The 25,837-nt window shown below is 41.1% G+C and overlaps 1 protein-coding gene across 3 annotated transcripts in view; it reads left to right on the forward strand.

Moving 5' to 3' along the window:
- The window catches only part of ddx17 (DEAD-box helicase 17), a 35,809-nt gene that overhangs the window by 4,285 nt on the left and 5,687 nt on the right, over positions 1–25,837 (forward strand). The window contains exons 2-12 of one of the 3 annotated variants that reach the window (XM_060918923.1): positions 4,222–4,378; positions 5,851–5,947; positions 9,137–9,270; positions 9,416–9,481; positions 9,698–9,839; positions 9,953–10,113; positions 12,429–12,601; positions 17,296–17,406; positions 23,236–23,297; positions 23,661–23,720; positions 24,634–25,140. In XM_060918923.1, the coding sequence (XP_060774906.1) occupies positions 4,222–4,378; positions 5,851–5,947; positions 9,137–9,270; positions 9,416–9,481; positions 9,698–9,839; positions 9,953–10,113; positions 12,429–12,601; positions 17,296–17,406; positions 23,236–23,297; positions 23,661–23,720; positions 24,634–24,677 (1,207 nt within the window). In that variant the 3' untranslated portion in view covers positions 24,678–25,140. Of the gene's footprint in view, positions 1–4,221; positions 4,379–5,850; positions 5,948–9,136; positions 9,271–9,415; positions 9,482–9,697; positions 9,840–9,952; positions 10,114–12,428; positions 12,602–17,295; positions 17,407–23,235; positions 23,298–23,660; positions 23,721–24,633; positions 25,141–25,837 lie in introns of those variants that run through there. The other 2 variants (XM_060918921.1, XM_060918922.1) reach the window with 2 other exon arrangements.

A 25,837-nucleotide genomic window follows, 5' to 3' on the forward strand; every position in this document is an offset into this window, starting at 1 on the left:
ACCGCCAAAATTTAATGGATTGTTACTTGTGCCCAGTCACACCTCTGGAAAAAATTTCAGAGCAATCCGTTCATAACATTTTCCGTAGTGTTGCTAACAGACAGACAAACAAACAAACCAACGCTACCGAAAACATAACCTCCGTGGTGGAGGTAATAAGAGTTCTTATACTGTGTATATATTGTATTTTGGGTCAATCCATGTGAAATCACCAAAGGCCTCGCCATTGACCATCTCAGATTTTCTTCATACTTTCTGGAAATATTGTCATTGTGCCCAATAAATAGTGTACAAAATTTTAGGCTTTGTACCTTCATTACAGCCTAATTGCATAATTGCCTAAGTCATATTTGAATGTTTTCGGAAAACAAGAAAAAATACAATTTTTAGCAAGCACGTTGGTATTTTTTTATTGATTTTGTAACAGTAAGTTCAACAAGATGTGTGAACAAGTTTGCAAAAAAAAAGACACATCATCGATTGCATAACAAACTAGACTGCATTTCCGCAAAGAAAATGCAAAGTGCGCTTGCTGAGCTGTAGCAGAACAGAAGAAAAAAAAGAAGGGAAAAAAAGGAAAAGATGAGTGCAGTTCAGACCCGATTGCATGAATGTGTCAGGGGAGTTGGTCTGAAGTATCACATGAAGTTTGGTGCATCTCCGATGGAGCGTGTCTGAGTAGGACGACTCGATTCATGAGTCCTATTCATTTTCTATGGGAAAAAACGACAAGGACGACAGAACGGGTGCATCGATCCAAAAGCTGTATACAAGCACACTACACCAGTGGATATGTGGTGAAGTGTTACTGAGCAAAACTCCATTCATTTGAATGGGGCCAAAAATCAGTGGAAACCTATAGACCCCTTTCACTGACCGTCATCCGAAACCGGAAGTAAACAGACCCTGCGCCATTTTGGAAGACCAACAAACTCGTGATTAGGGGAAAATAACGGCAGCGGTATGTGAACCCACGAGAATAAAGTGGAGTGGCAAACGACTTAAACAAACAAATCTGAGCTGTTTTATTTATGATTTATTGGTCCAACAGTAGACTTGAAAGAAACCTGTGTGAGACTTAGCAAAAAACTGTGGATATAATGGATAAGTCTGTGCATGATCTGCGGACGCTTTGAGGTAAGCAAACGCAAGAAATTCAGATTTAAAACATGCTAAATTGGCCTCAAGTTGATAACTGTATGAGGAGCAAGCCTCCCAGACCTCTACAATTTAATAATAATAATAATAATAATAATTTAGGATGGTTTGGGGCTTGCTCTCCCTCCTATTATATAAATAAAGCATAGTTGTTGTGTAGGCATATATCATAAATACATATGTATAATTTGGATAAATTAACCTAAATTATGGATACCTTAATAGTAACAAAAAGTATTAATTTTTCAACTGAAAAGATATATTATTAAAAGATAAATATCAACAAGATTACCTTGGCCATAACTATGTGTAGGTTATTCTTAATAACAGCTGTAATATCACGAACCAAGCCACTAACAACATAATTGTAAGCCTGTAGCCCTTTGTAGGCCTTCAAGTCATCAGCAGTGTAGGCACTGGGTGTAAACAACAAATAGTTTACAATGTCTGGGTAGCAAACAGATGGCAGAATTGGTGTCCGGTCCTCCTTATGTATCTGACACGGAGAAATAATATAAATCGTGCTGCCTACCAGATTACAGTCGTCTGTTTTATTGTATCAGTACTAGTATCACTTACTATACTCATCAGTCATAGATTAGTCCAGTACAACATGACCAGCTTGCTTTTTTTCCATTTGACTGTCGCAAGTTTTTTCAGGCTGGTACAGTCAAAAATTGAAAAAAGTTTTGGCCTACTAAACTAGTCATCGATTCTACTAGTGTATTAATTGGAGTCGACATGAAAACGTTAGGTAAAAACTTTAAACCAGTACAATCTCTTCTTCAAAGTTTCACCAAATGGTTTTATTTATGCAATTTAAAGCTCATAATACTGCATAACTTTGGTCGAGTAAAAACACGGAGCAAAAACATGGCTGAATCCTGAATGACTCCTATTTGTATAAATAGGGCACTAGATAGGCGGCAGAATGTAGTTTCTTTTTCCCTGCCATGGAAGCGAGCCTTGTATTAACTCATACTGGGTTAAACATTAGTTATTAAATATATTGGTGATTAACATATTTCTTTCTTGGTTGGTTTGTTTGGGCAAAGCGATCTAAGTGCTTAGATGGGCACTGTTCAAAATAGTGGTGTACTTCTAGATAATCAACAGAAATCTAGCCTTTGTTTGGTTCACGCCAGTGTTTCACTCGGAGTGTGTGAGGAAAAGGAACCGCCTCAATCCAAACACACTGAAAAACTTCTGTTCCTCAACAAAAATCAATAAAAGTTCCTCTGTTACTGCATGGTTACGGCTGCAGCAGCACTCGCAGTCCATCACACGCACTGAACACAAATGCAAATGTTATCTCTCTTTTTATATTTATGGATACCTTTTTACTGTACAAATACAATTATACGGAGTATAAATTCATACAAAGAGACAGTGTGTGAGAAAGTAAGAAGAGTCGACACCAAATAACAAAAAGGCACATGAAAACTTATAAGTTTTTTAAAATGGAACATTGTGCAAAGTCCGTGCAAATAATAATGCAAAGTTGCAGAACACTGACATGATGTAGAAATTAAAACATGTCTCTTGGTAGGTGTTGCTAGTGAACTCTGTTGAATGGGACTTTAAGTAATGAATCACAACCGAGGCCCCGTTCGTCATCAGTAATGTGGTTTTCTGTGAACGATAAATGCCTCAAGGCGAGGCCTCACCTACCACGCCCCCTTATACTTGATATGTGCTTTAGAGCCTCATTTGGCCATCACTACTAAGGTCTAAGGTCACACATAAGCCAGGTGATCTGTTGCATAAATTTGTGCGAGGTAAATATGCAAATGAAGCCATGGTAGTGATGGAAGGCACCAATAAGCCAATGGAGGCAGCGACGTAGGGCCTTACGGCAGTGTGTACAGTTTTCACGGCTACAGTATGGCACAGCCACGGCAAGGCGAAATAAGCCATGCCCCCTAGGCAAATGTCTCACTTTCTGCAGAATGTTGTTCTGTGAACATTTTGAGGTCGATGGTTGTGATGGAACGTTATGGTAACCCCTCGATAGCCCACGTAAACCTCATGTATGCCTTCACGGGTGTGATAGATGAATTCATCCGGCGCTTGACCCACGGCAATTTTCAACACGACAAGACTTTCTGGGGATGGAAGCCATGCCCTTCCGTTTGTCAAGGTAGCTCCTCGGCTCTTGAGTATTCTGACAGAAGGGCCGTGTATGCCGGTTGACCCCTGGAAGGCTCAAAATTGTCTTCTGGCGTCTACGGTGAAGTGATTCCGGCTGTGCGAGACCTTTGCGTAACCATTGTTTGTTTAAAAAAGTTGCATAATGGTAAATTAGAAAGTTTCTAGAAACTTTTGAAACTTTCTAAGAAATGTATTTCTGACTAATTGGTAGTTAAAAAAGGCTAACTTTCCATCTATTAAGCTCCTTTTTTGTTTTAGCTACAGTAGATAGCAATCCCCCCCCCCATGTGATTTTAATTGACTGGCGTCCACTCGTGTTTTGTTGATTTAATTAAACAACTAGTCAGATAACATTCTGTTTTAAATTTATCATTGTCTTGTTTTATGCATTAAAAGCCCCTGGCTCCAATACAGTTCCCACTTCTTTTATCCTGCCGGCATATAATGCGGGTGGGTATAGCTATCGCTGTTTGTCTGTCTGTCCGTCTGTAAACATTTTAGTTTCCGGAGCATAACTCAAAAACCTATTAGGATTTTTTTTTTTTCACAAAACCTGAGTGTTATGTTAAGTGACTAGAGGAGTCGTGCCTTTTGACATTTGGGGGGGGGGGGGGGGGGGGGGGGGGGGGGGGGGGGGGGGATTTCTGTAATTATTATTTTTTCTGTATTTCCCATGGCAACCAATTCAACGCGGAAAATTTGGAGTGGGGTTTCATGTGGGGGCCGGGGGGGGGGATACGTCGTCGTCTGATGATATAAGCAATCACCCAGACCCAACTGATTTCTGATTATTTCTGATGCATGATTTATTAAACACTTGTGTGATTGCTGAATCACAATAACCACAATGCGTAGTCAAGGAATGCCATTGTAGCACAGTAATAAATGTGCTTTTGTTCTTGTGCTCTCCAGGCCCCGCTTTGGGTCCAGTCGTGGAGGTCCTCCTCCTCCTAAGAAGTTTGGGAACCCTGGAGACCGACTGAGGAAGAAGAAATGGGACCTTAGCGAGCTGCCAAAGTTTGAGAAAAACTTCTACAGCGAGCACCCGGAGATCCAGCGCATGAATCCGGTGGGAAAGAACGGAGTTATATACTGACCTGTGGTGTATGATATCTCGCAATTAATCAATTCCATAAACGCTTTTCCGTATAAATATACGTAGTTGATAAAGTGTTCATTCTCGGATAGTTTCTTGGTAATCAAATTGGATTATTCTCAGTCAATCTTATTATATACAAACTATTTGTAACTGTACTGCTGTTTGCCATTTGTCTTCCTTTTTTGACTTTTGGGACTAAAAGACATGCAAAAATTATTTACTTGCATGTCGAGAAATATCTATAAGTGAATTAATACAGTTGTTATGCTTAAATTCAAAAACTTGCATCAAGTCGAGAGAAAAGAAAACGGGGGGAAAAAATAGAGGCATTGACTTTAACCCACATTTCAGACCATTATTAAGCCAGATGCAATAGAAACTGGTGTGCACGTATATACTAGGGTGCATCAGTTGCCCTCACTTTCATAAAATCTGATGCATTTTTGTTTGGGTGTTCCTTTTCACCAATAAAGACATCCTGTAAAATTTTTGACCATATTCAAAAGTCACCATGAGGTTCATTTTTTGCCAAAAAAACGCTTATTTTGTTTTCGCGTAAGGTTTGAATCATAATGTTGGACTCCATTTATTGATTTCTTGTGGCCCAGAGATCATGTTAAGAACCTCTGCAAGGGATTGAGAAGCATTAATGTGATTCATAATACATTTGTATTGTTTAAAAGTAGTTGAACGATGATTCAATGAACAGCTAAAACTCAAACTGTGCTTGATAATATATTTAGAATATGTACTAAAAATGTGTATCTAAGATATTTGGTATACTCTATAAGGTGCCATAAAGTTTCATGGAAAGTGATTGAAATTTTGTCATAAAAGTCATAAAATAGCAGCTTTTTCCATAACTTTGAGCTCCTGGTGCCACCATTAAACTTTTTGAATTTTGTCAAAATATTTCACCCAGTGTGTTTTCTTACCAAAAGGAACATAAAAACAAAAATGCATCATGATTGGAGGAACTTTTCATTTTTAGGAGGCAACTGATGCACCCTAGTATATACAGCACTTTGTCAGGTACCCTTCAGACAGCTATGCTACAGATCTGCTGTAACTTCTGGGTAGTGTGAAAAAGTTGAGCAGTAGTATTTTATGGGCCATTTCACACAGGCATTGTGTTTGACACGCGCCATTACGCTTCCTTCTGATTTAGTTAACTTTCTGGACTATTAATTAAGTATGCTTCGAGGCAGTTTGGTTCCCGCTCACAATCTTCTTGTTCTGTATGCGACTACCTCTGGTGCTGCTGCCTGGTATGTAAGAAGAGGTTGAGCTTATAATGAACATTAAATAGAAATGTTGCAAGAATACACATCACAGAAGCAAAATTCCTCTCGCCAGTATTTTGTATCACAATATTTGTGGAGACAAAATTCTGTCTTATTACTAATGTGCCCAACTGTTCTTTACTCCTGTATGTATCACAGTACGAGTTAGAGGAGTTTCGCAGGAAGAAAGAGATCACTGTCAGGGGCTCTGGGTGCCCGAAGCCAGTGCCAAACTTCCACCAGGCACAGTTTCCTCGTGAGTAAACTCAACATTAAAAACTTAGATATTATACGGAACTTCTTACAGCATGCACTTATCACACAAGTGCCAGGTGAACTGAGTTAATAATGTAGTGTCTTGCAAAAGTGTTCATCCCCCTTTGTCCTGTTTTGTCGCATTACAAGCTGGAATTAAAATGGATTTTTTTGGAGGTTTAGCACCATTTGATTTACACAACATGCCTACAACTTGAAAGGTGCAAATTGTTTTATTGTGATATGGGTCAGTCCATGAAATGATGTTACTTTTCATTGGTCCGGGTTTACATAATCATTTCATCTTTAATTTCCATGATTTAAAGAAATATTTAGCAGATTATCCATAAATATTGTTTGAAGAAATAAAATAAATAAAAAAAATGAAGTTTTCTTTTGAAATAAAGAAATGTGAAACATTTTCTTCCCCTGTGACTGGACACAGATGACACGTTTTTTGTGACATGGAATATTTGCTGACTTTGAGCAAATTAGTTTCATGGTACTTGCAATTTAGTTTTACACTCCCATAATAAAGTTAAGAAGGTTCTATAAACTATTTAGCTTCGAATTCATCCACTAAAAATAGGTTGTGAACGTAACATTGTGATGTCCTACCGTTACACGTTAGAAACCAGGCTTATAAAAAAATGATAAAACGAGTTGAAATCATGATTGATGTTTTTAATATAAAGAAGAATATACTATAAAACGATGTAGGTAGAAAGAAATTTAAACAAACGGCAATAAAAGAAATTATCGATGTTTTTTCTCACATCCTAACTTAGCGTCCACTCACTTCCTGGTTCGTTCACAACCTGCGAGACCTATTTACTCAATCTAGGTCAGCTGAACTGACGCGAGATAACTTCTCGCGGGATCTCACACACCACAGCACGTGCTCTAGAGAAGTGCAGATATAAGTGTGACTAAGTAAAGTAATGAATTCAATAATCTCATTTACCCCATATAGGATGAAACTGTTTCCTGTTAATGACTGTTGTTATTGTTAAAATCTTAGAGATTTTATGAAGTTTGTGAAATACTGGTATTTCATATTTTCAGTGTTTATGATGTTGAACTAATATTTCTAATGAGTTCTTATTCAGTGTTAATGTTTAAAGTAAGCAAATTAAAAGCAAAAAATTGATTTTATCAATATTTTTCCTTTATTTTTAAAAGCTTGTTCGTGTCCTTGTTACATTAGCAACCGGGTAAATATTTATGGATTTTATCATACATTGTAGAGCAGGAGTTATCTTAACAACTATGTTATATTTTCTTATATGGTCAATGCTTCATGGAAATAAAAGTTGTTTTCAGTTGTAAATTGTTTTAAGTGACTCCCTCTATGTCACATTTTGGTAACCCCATTTCATGGACTGACCCATAATTAAGATGAAAAAACAGAAATCTGGAGTGTACATAGGTATTCATCCCCTAAAGTCATTACTTTGTAGAGCCACCTTTTGCTACAATTACAGCTGCAAGTCTCTTTGAGTAGGGCTCTATTAGCTTAGCACATCTAGCCACTGGGATTTTTGCCCATTCCTCAAGGCAAAACTGCTCCAACTCCTTCAAGTTAGATGGGTTGCGTTGGTGTACAGCAATCTTCAAGTTATGCCACAGATTCTCAATTGTATTGAGGTCTGGGATTTGATTAGGCCATTCCAAGACGTTTAAATGTTTCCCTTTAAACCACTCCAGTGTAGCTTTAGCAGTATGTTTAGGGTCATTGTCCTGCTGGAACATGAAGCTTCATCCCAGTCTCAAACCTCTGGCTGACTCAAACAGGTTTTCCTCCAGAATTGCCCTGTATTTAGGGCCATCCATCTTTCCTTCAATTCTGACCAGCTTTCCTGTCCCTGCAGATTAAAAACATCCCCACAGCGTGATGCTGCCACCACCATACTTCACTGTAGGAATGGTGTTCTCAGGGTGTTGGGTTTGCGCCACACATGGCATTTCCCATGATGGCCAAAAAGATCAATTTTAGTCTCATTTGACCAGAGAATCTTCTTCCATGTGTTTGGGGAGTCTGAGACATGCTGCTGGGCAAACTCCAACTGTGTATTCTTAAGCAATGACTTTTTTTTTTCTCTTCTGGCCACTCTTCCATGAAGCCCCACTCTGTGGAGTGTACGGCTTAAAGTGGTCCTATGGACAGATACTCCCATCTCCGCAGCTCCTTCAGTGTTCTCTTTGGTGTCTTTTGTTGCATCTCTGATTAATTCCTTTCTTGCCTGGTCTGTGAGTTTTGGTGGGCGGCCTTCTCTTGTCAGGTTTGTAGTGGTGCCATATTCTTTCCATTTTGGTATAATGGATTTAATGGTGCTCCCTGGGATATTCAAAGTTTAGGATATTTTTTTATAACTCAACCCTGATCTATACTTCTTCGCAACTTTGTCTCTGACCTGTTTGGAGGCTCCTTGGTTTTCGTGTTGCTTGCTTAGTAGTGTTGCAGAGTCAGGGTCCTTCGAGAACAGGTCGATTTATACAGACATCATGTGACACTTTGATTGCACACAGGTGGATCTTAATCAACTAATGAAGTGAACTGGTTGGACCAGCTCTTATTTAGGGGTGTGAATATCTGTGCACCCTCCAGATTTCTGTTTTTTCATCTTAATTATTGTTTGTGTCACAGAAAAAAAAATGAACCTTTAAAGTGGTAGGCATGTTGTGTAAATCAAATGGTGCTAACCCCCCAAAAATCCATTTCAATTCCTGCTTGTAATGCGACAAAAAATGAAGGGGGGGGGAATACTTTTGCAAGACACTGTAGATTGAGGATGTCTTTTAAGTAATGTTCATGGTAGGGTAAGGCAGTATTTAAAAACCTTTAAATAAAGGAATAACATCTCCAGGCTTGTAAGTATCTTACTATTGTGTGTTGTATTTTTCTTTTCGTCCTAAGCCTTGGAATCATGATTTTATGGTTTTGTTTATGAATTAATCAGATGGGCAGTTATTATTCCATCATAAAACGAGTTCATCATGCAGGCCGCGAAACACTAGTTTTGTAGGGAAAGGGTATGAAGGGTTAGGATTTTATTTATTTGAACATGTTCCTAAAATATGTCCCAGATTTTTCATACAGTGGTGTTTTGTGAAATATTTCAGAGGACCTTTAATTTGGCATTATCAAGAATGTTCTTTTGCAAACTGTGAATGTGTTTGTGCATTGTAGAGTATGTGATGGATGTACTGCTGCAGCAGAATTTCAAGGAGCCCACAGCCATTCAAGCACAGGGGTTCCCACTGGCTCTCAGCGGCAGGGACATGGTGGGCATTGCACAGACTGGATCCGGCAAAACACTTGCCGTAAGTACCTGCTCCTTCAGAGCAAGCTGAAGAGAAAACGGACAGAGCAATACTCATTGAGTGCGTGAAAAGGATTTGAGCCCAGAATATCCGGATCGTTTGTATTATGTCGCAGGAAGTTATTGTTGACTCCTCTCTCCCACAGTATCTGCTTCCAGCCATTGTGCACATCAACCACCAGCCGTACCTGGAGAGAGGAGATGGGCCCATCGTGAGTGCTTCTGATTATTTTAATAAATGCTTCTTGCGTTTATTTATCATGAGCAAAGACTGCCTCTGAGAAAATAATTAAACTTCCTCGTTTCTTTACTGTTAGAAGTTTGATCCTGATCTGATTTTTCAAGAAAATTCTGCTGTGTCGAGGATTAGAATGACTCCGTTTTACTACGTTGATGTTTCCTAACCCCTCACCTCCTGTTCTCTTCAGTGTCTGGTCCTGGCTCCAACACGTGAACTGGCACAACAGGTGCAGCAGGTGGCGTACGACTACGGCAAGTCATCTCGAATCAAGAGCACCTGTGTGTATGGAGGAGCCCCTAAGGGTCCACAGATCAGAGACCTAGAGAGAGGTGAGCACAGATGCCTGCAGTGACATTAGACAGTGTGTTAAGCTTTGATGTACAGGTCTTCCTCTACAGCACAGTCTAATTTTGAATTTAACCCTCGCTACTGTTTCCTGCAGGTGTTGAGATTTGCATTGCCACTCCTGGTCGTCTGATAGACTTCCTGGAGGCAGGGAAGACGAACCTGCGCCGATGCACATACCTGGTGCTGGACGAGGCGGACCGCATGCTGGACATGGGCTTCGAGCCGCAGATCCGCAAAATCGTCGATCAGATCCGGGTAAGCCACGCACTTCAAATGTGTTATTAAAGGAGCTTGTGATGAACCATCTTTTCAGAATTTGACAGGATGGATTTGAGTTAATTTAGACATAAGAGAAAAGAATATGCTTCTTGCTACACCGTTGAGTTGAATTTAACCGTGTTAAACCAGGAATTGTTTATCAGTATGAAGGACAGTTTGGAGAATCAGATTCCATTAGAATTTTGTCAGCTACTACTGAAACTGTTAAAAGTAGACGGCCTTTTGATTTCATAAAATCGGTGAAATTTAGTTCCATCTGAAATTTGGTTATTGTGAAATGTTTTTCTGTAATATCTTAAAAAAAAAAAAAAAACCCAGGCCATTCTGTGGCCAAATTAAATAACTTCTGTGGAAGTTATTTAATTTGAGGGGATTCCCGAGCAAATGATGTGTATGAAATCGTTCGTTTCGTGCAGTTTTACCTTCGTCTTCATCTTTTGGGTTTTACGGCAACTGCCATCCAGTGTTGCATTACTGCCTTCTACAGGTTTACCTTTGACTGTGCACTGACAGTTACATCATTCTGTCGCTAAACGAACAGTTAATCACACCGAGGTGCTCGCTGACCGCCGATATTTATTAGTTTGGTCCTGTGTTTCCTTTCCTTCGCAACATAACGTCTTTTTCTTGCTTTCCATTACTGTAGTCGGTCTTTCACGTTTCATTCTTATACTCGCGTCCTCCTGTTAAAAATTTGTATCCCACAATGCCTTGCGCAAACGGGGAAAGCCCACCACGTGATGCGTGATGTAGTATCTTGAATTGGGTCATGGTGAAGCAGGAAAAAAATGGCGGAGAATTTAGGGCCACGTGGCCCTAAATTTATTAATTGTTCTATTTAACCCCTTCAAATATTTTGTGTACAATTGTACATATGAAGTTCCATAGCATTTTTCCTTGTGTCTGAAGGGGTTAAAAAAAAAAACTAATGAAATTAGAATAACTGGGTGTCGGGGGGGGGATCTGAAAGGTAGTCTAGCTTTAAAATTACAAGAACACAATCATACTTTCTTAGATGATTATCATCAGAGTAAAATTAGATAAACAATTAGGTACACCACATTCTTCTATTAAACTACAATTACAGAAAAATTTAAAACACAAAATAAGCAAACTTTGCAAGGACTTTACTGTATATTCCAGAGTCCCACACCCTCCACATTAAATATGCTGTGGACGTGGAATACCACCAACCGACTGAAACAACACTGTCGTGTTAAATTAATATCAGTGTGGTTATTTAGGAATACATTTCCTTTTCACCACTGTTGTGGTTTTAAGTAGGGATGTCCCGATCCGATCACGTGATCGGAAATCGGGCCCGATCACATGGTTTCAGACTCGATCGGAATCGGGCATTGCCTCCCGATCAGGGATCGGATATATATCTATATAATATATTCTCATTTTTAACACATCAATAGCTATGCATTGGCACAGAGTGAGACCAGACCTCTTGTCTCAACACAGCAACATCAACGCGTGCGGCATGACATCACTTTGTAGCGGAGACGCTATTGGTTATTGGCTGCCCGTTGCCGGCAAAGTTGAACACGGAAGCAGTTCGAAGCGGAAAGCAAAGCATGAGATCATTTTTTTTTTCGTTGGATGACAAAAGAAACGGGCTCAAACCTGAAAGGGTAGAAATGCTTGTTTTCATCAAGAAAAACGTTCATTTCCTTATTTGAAATTACTATACACCACTGTGAGATGCGTTCTTAAAAGCAAATTACCGGCACTGTGGCACTTTATTTATTTTTTTTATTTGTTTACATTCCTGCCAGGTATTTTAAGGTTATTTTTTTTTAATTTGTTATTTATTGTTCAAACTGCCTCACGTAAGTGCTCTGTTTGCTAACGGAGTTGTTGGATGTTAAAATAAGGTGTTAAATAAAAAATGAGGAACATCCTGGATCCGTTTCTTTCCTCGTCTTTATTTTTTATGGATTATAAGAAGTATCGGATCGGGACTCGGTATCGGCAGATACTCAAAATCAGATGATCGGTATCGGATCGGAGGGCAAAAAAACCTGATCGGGACATCCCTAGTTTTAAGTTGTTAATACCATTGCGGCTTTTTTTTTTTAAATAAATTCTGAAAATCGCAAACCTCCATAATGATGAAATTTTTAAGTAGCCTTCATACATACATATAATCTACGTATTCCTAGAAAATTTAAAAAGGATGACTATATTTCTAATGAATCAGGATTTTGGTTGCAGATAGATGTGCTTTTGTCTGGCACCTATCCAATTATTGTCCCTCCCCCGTCTCTGACTGCCTTTTACAGCCAGACAGACAAACACTGATGTGGAGCGCTACCTGGCCGAAAGAGGTGCGCCAGCTGGCAGAGGACTTCCTTCATGACTACATTCAAATCAACATCGGGGCCCTGGAGCTCAGTGCCAACCACAACATCCTACAGATTGTAGACGTTTGCATGGAGAGCGAAAAGGATAATAAGTGAGATGTGTCTTAAGTGTTAATTTGAGAAAACCTCCTTTCAAACCGAATGGCTATGAATTGACATGAAATAAGCGAGTTCCTAGCAGGTTTTTATATATATAGTCCACCAGATTTTCATACCAGATGCTCAGGTTATGGATTTTGAGTTATACCTGCTGCATTACACTAGCAAGACTCTGTATGCAGGAAATACAAACCAAAGTGAAATTGGACCAAGGGAAGTTACTGTAAATCTGACATGAAATCACGTACACGCAACCCAAAATGGTCCATTTTCCAGGCAGAAAGCCTTCAAAATGTCCATGATGTATATGTTTCAGTTAGGTCTGAAGTGTATTTTTGGACCAGAATGACAGTACTGCCGCTTTTCCACTACAAACGCGGCTGAGTCGGGCTGAGCCGTGCCGTGCTGAGTCGGGTTGAGTCGAGCTGAGCGGGGCTGTTGGAGTTGCATTTCGACTACAACCGCGCTGAACCGTGCTGGCTGGAAGTGGGTGGACACATTGGGTGGAGTTAGCGAAAGTGAATGGACGTCACGTGATGTCGTCAGGCGGCGCAAACCGTGACATCAGTGATCCTTTAAGCAGTAGTCTCACGACCCGAATAGTAAACAATAAACATGGAGGACATGGAGTCGTTAGTGTTGCTGGTCTTGGTTCTGTGGCTTGTTGTCACCGACAACGCCAACAGATACTGGCAAGAGCGTATAGATGAGGCGAGGCGTATAAGGCTTCATGATTCTCGTAATTCTCCTTCTTCCGGGTTTACGGTGTTTACAGATCCCAGCGTGCTCGCGGGGCGTGTGTGGGCATGGGAGGACACTCCTCCTCACCAATCAGTGCACAGGGGAGTGTCTGCTCACGCCCCCAGCCTCACTCGGCACGGTTTGGCTCGCTTCAGCCCCACTCCAAAACGGTGCGAGTTTTAGGGGCTAAGCAGGGCTGAAGCGAGCCGAGTCGTGCTGTTTTTTGGTAGTCGAAACGCGAGCCGTGTCGGGCTGAAGCGAGCTGAAGTGCGCTGAAAAAGGGTAGTGGAAAAGGGCCATACTTTTACTATGGATTTGCAAAACAGCTATAGACCCTTTTCAGTCACGTGACCTTCGTAAACGCGACCACCATTTTGGACATGTAGCGGACTTCGGCTCGAATTGGTTTGAATGCGAGGAAGGCGACAAACGGAGAACATACAAGAAAAAGGAGCGAGATGCAGAAAACACCTTCGCTATCCAGCAACGTAGGGCATTTACAGGGCGAGCAGAGGGAGAAATAACAACAGTAACGACACATTAGCAACGCCGTACAGAAATAACGGTTTATGGCACAGACCCTTTCGGTTCTCGCTCATCTAGCTGCTACAATGACTGTTTAGACTGCAACAATAATATCTAACGCACATTTAAGTATCCGTCGTAAAGATGTGAAACTCGTCGAGTGACGAGTGTGTTTATTGATAAGCTAACACAATCTAAAAGTAGACATACCATCACACTGCCCTGGCGCTGTGTACAGTTTACCTTCTACGGTTTGTGCACTCACTATTTGCCATTACTTTCTCCAACCGTTGTTACAGATTACAGGGAACGGCCTGGATTTAAGAGACAAATACATGTTCCTCTTGTTTTGAACACTTATTTGTAGGCAGTGCTTAATTTGTAAAGTGGGAGGTCCCGGAGCACAGAGGATGAGCGGCTTCGGTGCGGAAAAAAAGAGGGGGGGAGGGGGGCGCGGCGCTGCGCTTCTGGGCATGTTTTGTAATAACACTGCAAATTAAGTTCATCTGCAGATATTTTGTGGATGTCGTTTCATGAGAGAAATCACCAAGACACATCAAAATCAGACATTAACACTAAATAAACTTGCATTTTTTTATTTAATTATTTGGTTTTTTTTTTTTGTTACATAGTCAAAAGAGGTGTCGGATCACCGGATCCAGTGTAAATAGCTGCCGGAGCCAACGCCCGAGGTTCCGGAGCGCGCTCCGGCTTGCTCCCCCTCAAATTAAGCGCAGTTTGTAGGACATTACCTCTGATCTGTCCTACAGTCTACCAACAGCAAAGGAACACAACGCTAGCTAATGTCGTTAGCTAATAGCTACTACAGAAGAACAAAGAGGTTACAATGGGTTATTTTAGCCTATTTGGTTACATACTCGCCGCCACAGAATGTTAACAGCAATGTAATGCCTTTTCTGGCTAATTTTATTCGTCTTACCTCCAGCAAAGTGGTCTACACAAGCGCTGGTATGCCGAGGGCTGCCAATCTTTCCTGTTTATGGCCGCTATCCATCTTCTCCGTCGGTCAGCATCTACCGGGATCCGATAAAATGATAACCCTTGCCTTGTTTGTTGATGGTTACTACATCCAGGTGCACAACAATATAGTGGCATGATGGAAGTCTTGCTGAAAATAAACACTTTCTTTGCTGCCGTTCCTCAGTGCTGGCTGTGGTAAACTACTGGTAGTACATGTCCAAAATGGCGGCCGCATTTGTCGTGACGTCACGTGAAAAGGGTCCATAGGTAATTTAATTTGATGCCTCAGTGATTGGTTGGTACCATGCCAAATTCATTTTTAGCACTGTGCCAATGATGTCAGAATATTAGTTGCTGATACTGTTTCTAAACGGGGACCAACTTTAACCTGTACAAAATGTTACCAAGACAGCTAGAACTGTTGTTGATACAAGATGGTCAGTCATTAGGGTGCATCAGTTGCCCCCTAAAAATGAAAAGTTCCTCCGATCATGATGCATTTTTGTTTTTATGTTCCTTTTGGCAAGAAAACACACTGGGTGAAATATTTTGACAAAATTCAAAAGTTTAATGGTGGCACCAGGAGCTCAAAGTTATGGAAAAAGCTGCTATTTTATGACAAAATTTCGATCACTTTTCATGAAACATTATGGCACCTTATAGAGTATACCAAATATCTTAGATACACATTTTTAGTACATATTCTAAATATATCATCAAGCACAGTTTGAGTTTTAGCTGTTCATTGAATCATTGTTCAACTACTTTTAAACAATACAGATGTATTATGAATCACATTAATGCTTCTCAATCCCTTGCAAAGGTTCTTAACATGATCTCTGGGTCACAAGAAATCAATAAATGGAGTCCAACATTGTGATTCAAACCTTACGCGAAAACATAAAATAAGCGTTTTTTGGCAAAAAATGAACCTCATGGTGACTTTTGAATATGGTCAAAAAATTTTACAGGATGTCTTTATTGGTGAAAAGGAACACCCAAACAAAAACGCATCAGATTTTATGAAAGTGAGGGCAACTGATGCCACCCTATCAGTCATAAAATGTTTTTATTCTTTCTAACCTCTGAACATGCAGTGTTGAAAACATGGAGACTCAGAATCAGTCAGGACACGTACAACCGTTTCCGGTTCTGGACCGTAACTCCACAGTAGTCATTTAAAACGAGTCCCTGTCCCAAGTCCTCTAGAACCAGCCTCAGTCCAACACAGTCGTGGATGTTAAAAGTGGTAAACGTATCCCCTAGGGGTGCTATGGACCTTGTGTGCGTGACATCACGGTCACGTGATTATCTGTTTACACCGCCATATTGGGGATCACGCTTTCGCAAGTTTGATAGTGATACCCGCTGTCACAATGTTGTCTTCTCAAGTCTGCCTCTCGGCTTATGCTGAATCCCTGGATATCACAGCAAAAAATCGTTCTAGAGATAAGATCGCTGTCTTGGGGGTCGACCCGTATATGATTAGTAAGAGTGAAACCAAATCTGTGCTTGATTGTTCAAGTAATGAGCTGCCAGACGTAAGTTACACCGATGTATATCATTATCTAATCAACACGCCAGGGGGTTACAGTGGTCAGTCACTGAAAGCCTACAAGTCACTAGAAGCTTACAGATATTTCTCCTAGGATGGGTACGGAACGTGCTGGTTCATATGCGTGAAAAGTGTTTTATTTCTTCACAGGTGCATACCATACATTGACTTTTCAGAATAGATCTTATTTGCATATCGCTATTATCGAATCATGTAGCATGATACTGTTTTTTAATTAGTAGTAGTACTAACTTATGTATAGATATTACTAGATTTACTACTAGTTTTAGTAATGGCAACGTAGAATGCCACGAGTCAGGGATTTAGGAAACATAAAAATTGAAAATGCACAATCGTATCATGTTTATTACAAAAATGTATATTATTTACACGTTATACTGAAACAGTTAACGTTACAGGGGTAGAAGCCACTTGCCTGACATGAAATGTTGGGCACACAATCTCGAGTGTTCGGTTGGTTCCCAGTCAACACGTTTAACGGCAGCGATCCACTTCTTCCTCCGCTCTTGATCAGCGGGGAACTGGTAAAATGATAAACCCTCTGTGCTTTTTCTGTTTGAGCACCCTACTGCCACACAACAAGCCGTTCTGACTGCAAATTTTAATCAAACTCCAAAAATTTCCGCGTGTGAAGTGAGCTGCGGCTTGATACCCAATATGGCGGATAAACAAACTTGACCTATGACGTTGGTGCACAAGGTCCATTGAAATGATTATTTGTTGATAGTTACTAGATCAGCCAGTGAAAACGGTGCAAAAACATTGCGTGTTTTTCAATGCTGTTTCTATGCATTCTGTAAAACAGTGCATCTGGTACAAAAATCCCGTGGTGTGACCTAAAATAGCTCATCTCTTTCTTCACAGGCTAATTCAGCTGATGGAGGAAATCATGGCAGAGAAGGAGAATAAGACCATCATTTTTGTCGAGACAAAGAAACGCTGTGATGAGCTTACTCGCAGGATGAGGAGAGATGGGTGAGCAGAAAAGTGGGGCTGAAACAAAAGTAATAAATCAGCAGTTACTACACCATGCACTGTGTGACTTTAACAGCCAAACTGTTCAGTCCAAGTGAAAAATGCATAACTTTTATGTTTGACTAAAAGTTCCTAGCTGCATAACAATAGGCGTATCAGACGCTCGCTGGCCGTGCTGTGAAAATTGTGCATGCAGATGCTCATCAAAATCTCCATATCTGTCATTGCTTAACTCGTGAATATTTTCTATCGTGAATACTATCATTAAAAAGCTTATAATCTCTTCTCTGCTTTCCAAATAAATTTATCTCGTTAAGATCTGTTCAGTACTTTGGGAATAACGGCAGGTTGAAGTTGGTACAACAGAGTACACACTTGGCTCGCGTGACATTGGGAAACTGCCGGTGCTTTTTGAGTCACGGGAAAGCGGTCCGACTCTCTCTTTCTCTTCTGATCGGTTTCCAGCCGGATTACTCATGGATATTAAACACTCTGAGGTCCTCGGCCTGTCCGACACTCTGTGGCAGTCTGATAAACCTTGACATTAAGTATTTCATTTAACTAAAAACATCCATGCAAAAGTGACACACATGGTTATATTCTGGACACCCTCAGCAATAATAATATGAAAGTAAAGTGAATGTATTGAAATTTGTTTTTATTTAAATTAAGTGCAAACACAACCTTACAAAAAACTATTTTCGGAGTCTTCAAATCTTGTAAAAAAACAAAAAAACACACTATAAATATATCTGTACAAGATTTTGAAGTCTGAACCTTGTTCAGATAGGTGTTGGCTACATAAAAGTAAGAACAGCATTCAGAAATGTTGCGTAGTTTCAGTACTAATTGTAGAAACTTCAGACTACCTATGTTTTCTCCAAAGCGAGTCGCCCTTTCAAATGAATATTGATGATGTAGGTGTAATTCACCTGTAATCCCCCCCTCCCCCCTGTCACTCTCAATAGTCAATTTGTCAAAGACAAAGACCCTGGCCACTGTACCTCCCTGCCCCCACACCTCTTTCCTTGGAAAGTTACTGCAAAGAAACCCTAAAAGCCAAAGCTATCACAGTCACAGATTAAATATTCTGGCTTCTTCTAAATCTTATCATAAATCTGCCCTCTTCAACTGTTAGATACTCAATAAAATGTTCAATAGCTAATGATCATCCCTGGATTGTGGCTCTCTGCTGTCAGTCCTCATCTGGATGCCAAGCATCATAACCGTTCCTTCAGGTTGAAGGCAAAGGAAAACATCACACGTTTTGCACTTCCACAGGGTTTTTGTTTTCCTTCCCTGCAACCTGCAGTACACACAGGCTCTGCGACCATCACCGGCCCTATTCCCATTTGTGTTCAGCTCAATCCTACAAACTGGCTTGTGAGCCTTGCCAGCTTTCTTCAGAGGAGCCTTTGGGGCCTCAAAGTTTCTCAGTTGGTATGGAAACAAGTGAACATATGTGCACTTGTTTATACCAGTGAAATGGGGTGTGTTCTCACTTCCCCTTTCTACACAATGAGCAAATGATGACACTGATGTTCCATGCGCTTAAGGCCAAGTTTACATTAGACCGTATCTGTCTCGTTTTTTTCGCGGATGCACTGTCCGTTTACATTAAACCGTCTGGAAACGCTGGGAAACGGGAATCCGCCAGGGTCCACGTATTCAATCTAGATCGTGTCTGGTCCGGTGCTGTGTAAACATTGAGAATACGTGGATACGCTTGTGCTGAGCTCTAGCTGGCGTCGTCATTGGACAACGTCACTGTGACATCCACCTTCCTGATTCGCTGGCGTTGGTCATGTGACGCGACTGCTGAAAAACGGCGCGGACTTCCGCCTTGTATCACCTTTCATTAAAGAGTATAAAAGTATGAAAATACTGCAAATACTGATGCAAATACTGCCCATTGTGTAGTTATGATTGTCTTTAGGCTTGCCATCCTTCCACTTGCAAATGGTAAGTGATATGCGCTGGGATCACACACACAGCGGCTCAGTCCCGAATCGTGGCTCGTGCACTTCACTCGCGCGCTCTGTGAGCTGCGCAGGGCCAGTGCGCACCCTCCAGAGGGCACTCGCTGTTCAGTGCGGAGTGATTTGGAGCGCAGGATGCCTGCGGAGCCGAGCGTATCCGTGTATTGGTGTTGCTGTGTGCACGCGACTCGTGTATTGGTGTTGCTGTGTGCACACTAATCGTTTAAAAAACGTTAATCTGATGATCCGCTGATACGGTCTAATGTAAACTTGGCCTAACGTGAATAGCTGATGGGTGTGTCGTTGAGAGGCTACAGCTGGCTGAAGTACTGAAATTCGTATGATTTTGTTTCTATTCTCTTTACAAAGTGCTAAAGATAAAGTTTGTTTTAAAGATATATTTGAAAACTAGAAGATCCAAGGTTTCTAGTGGTGTTACTTGAATGTTTCTAGCACAAAAACTCGCGACGCTTTAGATGTGTGTTTTACTAATGCCACTTTTCCACTACAAACGCGGGTGAGCCGTGCCGTACTGAGTCGAGCTGAGCGGGGCTGTTGGAGTTGCATTTCGACTACAACCGCGCTGAACTGTGCTGGCTGGAAGTGGGTGGACACATTGGGTGGAGTTAGCGAAAGTGGGTGGACATCACGTGATGTCGTTAAGCAGCGCAAACAGTGACATCAGTGATCTTTTAAGCGGTAGTCTCACGACCCGAATAGTAAACAATAAACATGGAGGACATGGAGTCGTTAGTGTTGCTGGTCTTGGTGCTGTGGCTTGTTGTCACCGACAACGCGAACAGATACTGGCAAGAGCGTATAGATGAGGCGAGGCGCATAAGGCTTCAGAAATTCTCGTAATTCGTAATTATTCTTCTTCCGGGTTTGCGGTGTTTACAGATCCCAGCGTGCTCGCGGGGCGTGTGTGGGCATGTGAGGACACTCCTCCTCACCAATCAGTGCACAGGGGAGTGTCTGCTCACGCCCCCAGCCTCACTCGGCTCGCTTTGGCTCGCTTCAGCCCCACTCCAAAACGGTGCGAGTTTTAGGGGCTAAGTAGGGCTGAAGCGAGCCGAGTCGTGCTGTTTTTTGGTAGTCGAAACGCGAGCCGTGTCGGGCTGAAGTGAGCTGAAAAAGGGTAGTGGAAAAGGGCCATAACAGTCCTAAAAGTCCCCTGTGTGGGGGTGGGGGGGTCGGCGACCTGAGAGTGTTAATCGGATAACTTTTTATAGAGACGTTCTCTCGCTCCCACCGTTTCTGATGAAGTATTCAGCAAAATTTTCCATCAGCTAGTTTTGATGTTATGCGTCATGGGAGACTTTGAAGTGAGTTTTCCTAGCTTTACCTACTTATTTTTTCAAATAAAACTGATTCATGTAAATAACTGTTTTAGAATGTAACTGGAGTTTTGATGAAAAATATTGAGAATGATATTTTAAAAACCGGAAGTCAGAAACGCGAGTGTCAATTTCAATTCAGTTAATATGACTTGTTTTATTGGATGTGGCTCTCAGTTTTTTGAGGTTTGCCTTGAAAACTGTGAATATTAATCTAAATAATCATTTATATTCTTTAATATAAACACTAGTAGGCCCTACTTTTGAGAAATACAAAGGCCTACAGAGCACAAAGAGGGTATTAGAAATAATCTATTACTTTTTTATTGATTGCACCGATTTAACGTTTTTACCAAATTAGCATAAATAATACTAATTAAATACTAATTTACATAACTTTGCTAAATTTTCAAACTTTGTATTCAGTATACAACCATCTATGTGCCTGCCGATTTCCATGTAAATATCTTGAAAAATAGAAAAGTTATTAAGAAAAAACATTTGACCTCATTCGTTAATGAGGTCCATTTTGGACCATGTGACCCTCATACAGAATATGTCAGTTTTCTAAAAATTGAGCTGTTTTTTTTATCCCCTGCTGGCCGAAAAGCCCAAAGGGGGATTATGTTGTAGCGATGTCCATCCGTCTGTCCTGGGAAGGGTACTTGCTTTCTGAAATCAACTCCTCTCACAATTTTTGGAGGAATTTCACGAAACTTGACAGGATTCTTTGTTTATATGTCGGTAATATACATATTACAATTTCGTCCAATTCAGTCGCATTTTACTAGAGTTATGGACCTTGATTACCAAACTTGTACTTTGACAATTTCATGAAGGTGTATTAAGCACTTACAGCATAGATATAGTTGCCAGCGGGGGATATTGTGCTCTCAGAGCACTCTTGTTTCACTCTTTGATTTGTAATATCTCAAGAACAGATAAACATTTTAATTCTGTAAAAAAAAAAATGTTCAGCATTCAATTCTGAATTCAGTGAGAGCAGTTTCAAGCAGTTTGGATTGAATTTGAATTTTCACCTGATATGCCTAATAACATCATCTAAACATGCTTCAGTTACCTGCCTTTTATGATCGATGTATGATCCATAAACAATTAATTTGCCTAAAAAGCTCAGTGTGCAGCTGAAAAAGTAGAGCATTTTTATGTTTTAATCGTGGTATTTGGTCACGAGGTGAAACACTGACACAGAAACTATCCTTGTGTCCGAAATTGCTCGCTCATTCACTACTCTCTACTCTCTGTCTAGGGAATTACTCTATAGAGGACTCTCTGTAATGAGCTCATTGGTAAAAAGAAAAAACGCTTTCAGACACTACTCCGTCGCGCTGGTATTTGTCATTACTGTCGCACAATTAAAACGTGCCAGATCAGTTGGCTGGTGAGTTTTCAAAATAATAAACGTGCATGTATTTTTGTGATAAATCCATATTATACTGAGCGCGTTTCCCACATTAATCAATACAAAGTACCTGCACCTTTCAGTTCCTTTTTTTTTTTTTAAATCAAGGCTGAATACTTTCTTCTTTGCCGCTGCCTTTTATTAAATCAAATTTGAGACTTTTAATTTGATTTCTTTCAGCGCAACCGCAATGCATGATGGGATATATTGCTTTGGTTAGTGACCATCGGTTGTACAGTAAGCCCTCAGTATTCGCGGGGGTTAGGGACCGAACATGGCCGCGAATAAGCCAAAATCGTGAATACTTGTAAACCCCCCCCCAATAAAACTGCTCACAAATGCTTATTTTGATGTCTAAAACACTCCCTGCCTTGGAAGCTGATAGACACGGTCTTCCTGATCTCTTGCTCCTTCTTCTTTATGTAGCGCACGGTACTCTCGTTGATGCCGTAGTGACGAGCTGATGCCGCAAAACTCTTCCCTTCCTTTAGCATATTGAGAAGTCCTACCTTCTCCTGCAGCGTCATTACCTTCTTCTGGCGCTTAGGTTCCTTGGCAGGAGCCTTAAAAGATGCAGAGCGTTTAGGAGCCATTGTAGGGCGTAAAAATTATTCAAAAATATCAAGAACGCACAACACGTGAACAAGTCTGAACTACGGGAACCGCGAGACTGTACTGTACAATTCATTCGTATCAGCCAATGAGCAGCAGCCCGCCATTCAAACTTCAGCCAATAGCGAGCGAGCATTCGGCTCCGAGAATGTAGCAGTGCGTAAACGTTCGATATGTTTGCCGCAAATGACCGCGAATCGCTGAGATTTCCATGAATGTATAGGAGATATGTTCTATATAAAATCCCGTGAATACTGAACAGGCGGGGGTCTACTGTACACTACTTTTCGTGATGCATTGTGGGATACTTTTGAGTGCGCTATATAGGGTGTAAATAATCCTCACTAAGGTTTCAGACAGCGCTACAAAATGGCGTCCTCACTATATAGCGCCCTATATAGTGAGTAGGGAGCGATTTTGGACACAGGGCATGTCTTAAAATACCAGTTGTTCACTTTATGTTGTTCTGTTTCTATAGATGGCCGGCAATGTGCATTCATGGTGACAAAAGTCAGCCAGAGAGAGACTGGGTCCTTTCAGGTAACGATTTAAGGAATTTCCAGCATTCCTTTTATTATCCGGTGCAGTCTTGGAGCTCTGTAAATAGGTGCGTTTCCACCAATACAAAAGTTTCAGAACAAGACAAAAAGCAACACTGCAAACGTTGAGAAGGTTGAGATGAGCTTATAATTCTTATCCTTCTTTCGTTTGCACTGCTGGGTGCATATGATGTACACCCAGTGGAAATGAATCTAACGTTGTTAAGCTTGCGAGAAGCTTCTTGTGGTGGAAGCGTGCCTAAAGGAGGAAACGATTGAAGGCTGTACTTCATGTATGACTGAGTGAGGATATAATGTATTAAAGCATGGCTGTGTGAGCTGAGGGCCTCTCTTCTGGTTTCAGAGTTCCGCAGTGGTAAAGCTCCCATCCTTATCGCCACTGATGTCGCCTCACGTGGGCTGGGTATGTTCTCAGATTAGAGAGAGATACTTACACAATCCCTGTAAATACATACACACGTACCAACATTTATAACGAGATCACATTTCACCCCAACGGTAATGTAGGTTTATTTGTGAGATGTTTGCTATGTCCTTCAGTTGTCCCGATATCAACCTTTTCCTTTCCTGTGTCTGGAACGTGTCCCTCAGGAACGATTCTGGAGCCTCCTTTGTGTCTCTGATATGGTTATTTTTATCACTGGTCTCTTTGTCAGCAAGAACAACCCTCCATCTTTCTCTCTCTCTCTCTCTCTCTCTTTATTCTCTAATCCATAACACTTTTAATGTGCACTGTCTGTTTTGTGTCCTTTTATGCTCCTTTCCAGTTGTGCCATTTTTTTTTTTTTTTTTTTGAAAGTGGCAGTCAGTAAATTTCAGATGTCCGGCAGCCTTGTGGAAGACCGTGATTGCTGGATCCTTCTTTAGTTTACAACCCCCAAGCCACCATTTACACATTTAAGATTTCTTGTCTGTTTCTTGTTACTGCTGTTAAAAAAGGGGAAAAAAACAAAACAAAAAAACCCCAAATCGTCCTTCAAAAACGGGGCTCGCTGGCTCACTGTTGACCCTAACACGGACCTGGGGGAGATGTTGGGCTCCCTTTGTCTTCCCTGGGTCTTAATACCAGTCTCCTTCTGTGTTCAAATATCCTGTGAAGTAACGAAGGGAAGTCCAAATGCCGCAGATGATCAATGGTTTGTTTTCTAGACTCTTTCCTATTGACTGTGAGAGGCGTGAGCTTTGAAGCAGGTGTGTTATTTGTGTGTGTTGTTTTTAATGGAGAAACCTGGTTTGAAGAAGAGGAAGTGGGTTGTGTTGAGTTGCCAGATCCACAGTACGTCTCACTCTGTCATTGTTCTCTCTCCCCCCCTCAGGCTTTTTGAACTACCTAAATGGCAACTCAGGCAGGCTGTGCTAAATTGGTACAGCAGCTGCCATCTACCATGTAAGCAGAGCCCTGTGAGGCACTAGCACAGAGCCTGATCTGGATAAACCCACTCCTCAGCTTCTTCCATACATCAACCTCCGCTTCAAGACTGCAGAATCTTAGAACTGGACTGCAGCATTATAACCGGGGGTCTTCAGGACTGTGGCATCTCTCCTAACCTTTCAAATCCGTCCTTGATCGGACCACAAATTTTCATGGTTATAGCATTATGAAAGTAATTGGCCAAATAAAAACTGGGACACCAAAACCAAATTACATGATGCCATGGCCCTTTTGGATATGTTAGGAATAAGGCACCTGTTAAGTCTGACCTGGGCTAGCTCCAGGCGAAATGGAGAGGGAGAGAAAGAGAGGGAGAAAATTGAGTGCTGGATCCAGTCCGGTCCGGTTTGTGGAGGCCCTGCAACCCGGCGAGAGAGAGAGAACTGGAGGGGAGCCGGTTCTGCTCCCGCCAGGCGTTGCTGGTGTCGTGCCGAGGGTGAAGGGGGGGCAGCTGAACGCGTGAGCCCACATATACCTCTTCCTCTCGGGCCTCTCCACTGGACTTGGGACTGATCTCAGTCAAGACTAACCTAACATAGGGTAAGTATCTGACCATGCCCCCAATAATGACAGCTTTAGTACAAGTCATAATTAGTCACTTCTCTAATTCCTATCACTTTTTTTTTTTTTAAATCCAAAGCTTTCTTTTGATTTTACCTTTCACACAGTAATACAATTATTTTCTAAGTAGACAAAGTTTGATCCTGTTTACACTTGGTCACTTCATGCATCTTGTTTCTGAACTGTATCCTGATTGAGTTTTCACTACATGTATTCCCACTTGTTCACTTGAAATGCAGTTTTGTGGTGAGCAAGATTGCTAATTTATTGCTGTCGCATATAATATGTGCAAATCGGCTCATAACACTTGGCAACTCCAGCCTCATTATGTGTATTGGTTAAAGGGGAACAGAGGGCAATATATAGAGTAAATATAACAAAACACACATTGACGAATCTTATTCAAGACTTACAAAAGTTTTTTGTTCTAAGGTTGGAAAGTTATAGTGTTTTGAAAGTAGCTCGAGCAAACTATTTCCGCAGTTTGAACAGCCCGCCACGATATTAATTTTATCCAATCAGAATGC

The sequence above is a fragment of the Neoarius graeffei genome, chromosome 4 (assembly GCF_027579695.1).
Source record: "Neoarius graeffei isolate fNeoGra1 chromosome 4, fNeoGra1.pri, whole genome shotgun sequence".
NCBI lineage: Eukaryota > Metazoa > Chordata > Actinopteri > Siluriformes > Ariidae > Neoarius > Neoarius graeffei.